Source organism: Euprymna scolopes, chromosome 43 (genome assembly GCF_053919585.1).
Source record: "Euprymna scolopes isolate OS-2025 chromosome 43, ASM5391958v1, whole genome shotgun sequence".
In the NCBI taxonomy this organism is placed as follows: Eukaryota; Metazoa; Mollusca; class Cephalopoda; order Sepiida; family Sepiolidae; genus Euprymna; species Euprymna scolopes.
In genome coordinates this window covers 21,973,036-21,974,044 of record NC_136524.1, presented here as the reverse complement: position 1 = coordinate 21,974,044, position 1,009 = coordinate 21,973,036, and the positions used below count along the sequence as shown (strand labels likewise).

Below are 1,009 nucleotides of genomic sequence, written 5' to 3'. Positions count from 1 at the left end.
TACAAACTGATGAAGAAATGAAAAAAAAAAATACAAGATCAAAGTTGGAAATAAATTCGATGGCCTAGATCAGCTTACCACTACAGAGGGAAAATGGCAGATGATAAAAGATAGCACCAGCGAGGCAGCAAAAGAATGCATACCGATCACAAATAGAAAAGAACACATGAAGTGGATGAGCAACAAGATTTTGGACTGAATGGAAAGCAGGAGAAAGGCAAAAGTTGATAAAAAAAATGTATAAAGAACTCGACAAACTGGTTAAGAAAAAATGTAATGAAGCCAAGGAGGAATGGATAAATATGCAGTGCAAGGAAATTGAAACGAATGCAAATTTTGGTAGCAAACGTATGCATGAAAAAATAAAAGGCGTGACATGGAAGAAAACATCTGCAAAACAGGTAGCATAAAATCGAAAGATGGAGAAATACACATGGAAAAAGAAGATACTCTTAACAGGTGGTCAGAATACATCAAAGAGTTATACCACACTGACAGAGGTCCGCTTCCTCATATTAGCAACAAAGATGGTTATATAATCATGGGAGAAGAAGTGAGACATGCACTCACCAAGATGAAAAGTGGTCAGGCGCCAGGACCTGATGATATTCCATTTGAATTGATAACAGTCCTAGATGAAGCAGGAATTAAGGCAGTCACAAAATTACTGAACAATATCTATTAGATGTGAAGAAGTCCATCTACATTGTGATTCCTAAGAAACCAGGCACAGCTGAATGTGTCCAAAATTGTACAATCAGCCTGATGAGTCGCATTACCAAGGTTCTTTTACGAATATTCATGAAGAGAATGAGGAATAAAATACTCCCAGAAATATCAGAAATGCAATTTAGATTCATGGCAAACAAAGGCAGCAGCAATGCAATCTTTACATTGGAAACTCTCATGGAAAGATCCAAAATTTAGAAAGACTTGTACAACACTCTGACTTGCTTAATATTCTGGCAGGATTATACATTGACAGAAAAGATCTTCAAGTCCTCAGAAA

General features: G+C 36.6%; 1 protein-coding gene across 1 annotated transcript; it reads left to right on the top strand.

Moving 5' to 3' along the window:
* Positions 1 to 376: 376 nt before the first annotated feature.
* Positions 377 to 685, top strand: LOC145268398 (uncharacterized). Its single transcript, XM_080123958.1, has one exon. It carries the CDS (start codon positions 377 to 379, stop codon positions 683 to 685), a length of 309 nt encoding a protein of 102 aa, XP_079980084.1.
* The last annotated feature ends 324 nt before the right edge of the window (positions 686 to 1,009 follow it).

Coding starts and splice junctions, on each gene's coding strand:
- LOC145268398 (XM_080123958.1), top strand. CDS start 377: ATGGAAGAAAACATCTGCAAAACAGGTAGCATAAAATCGAAAGATGGA.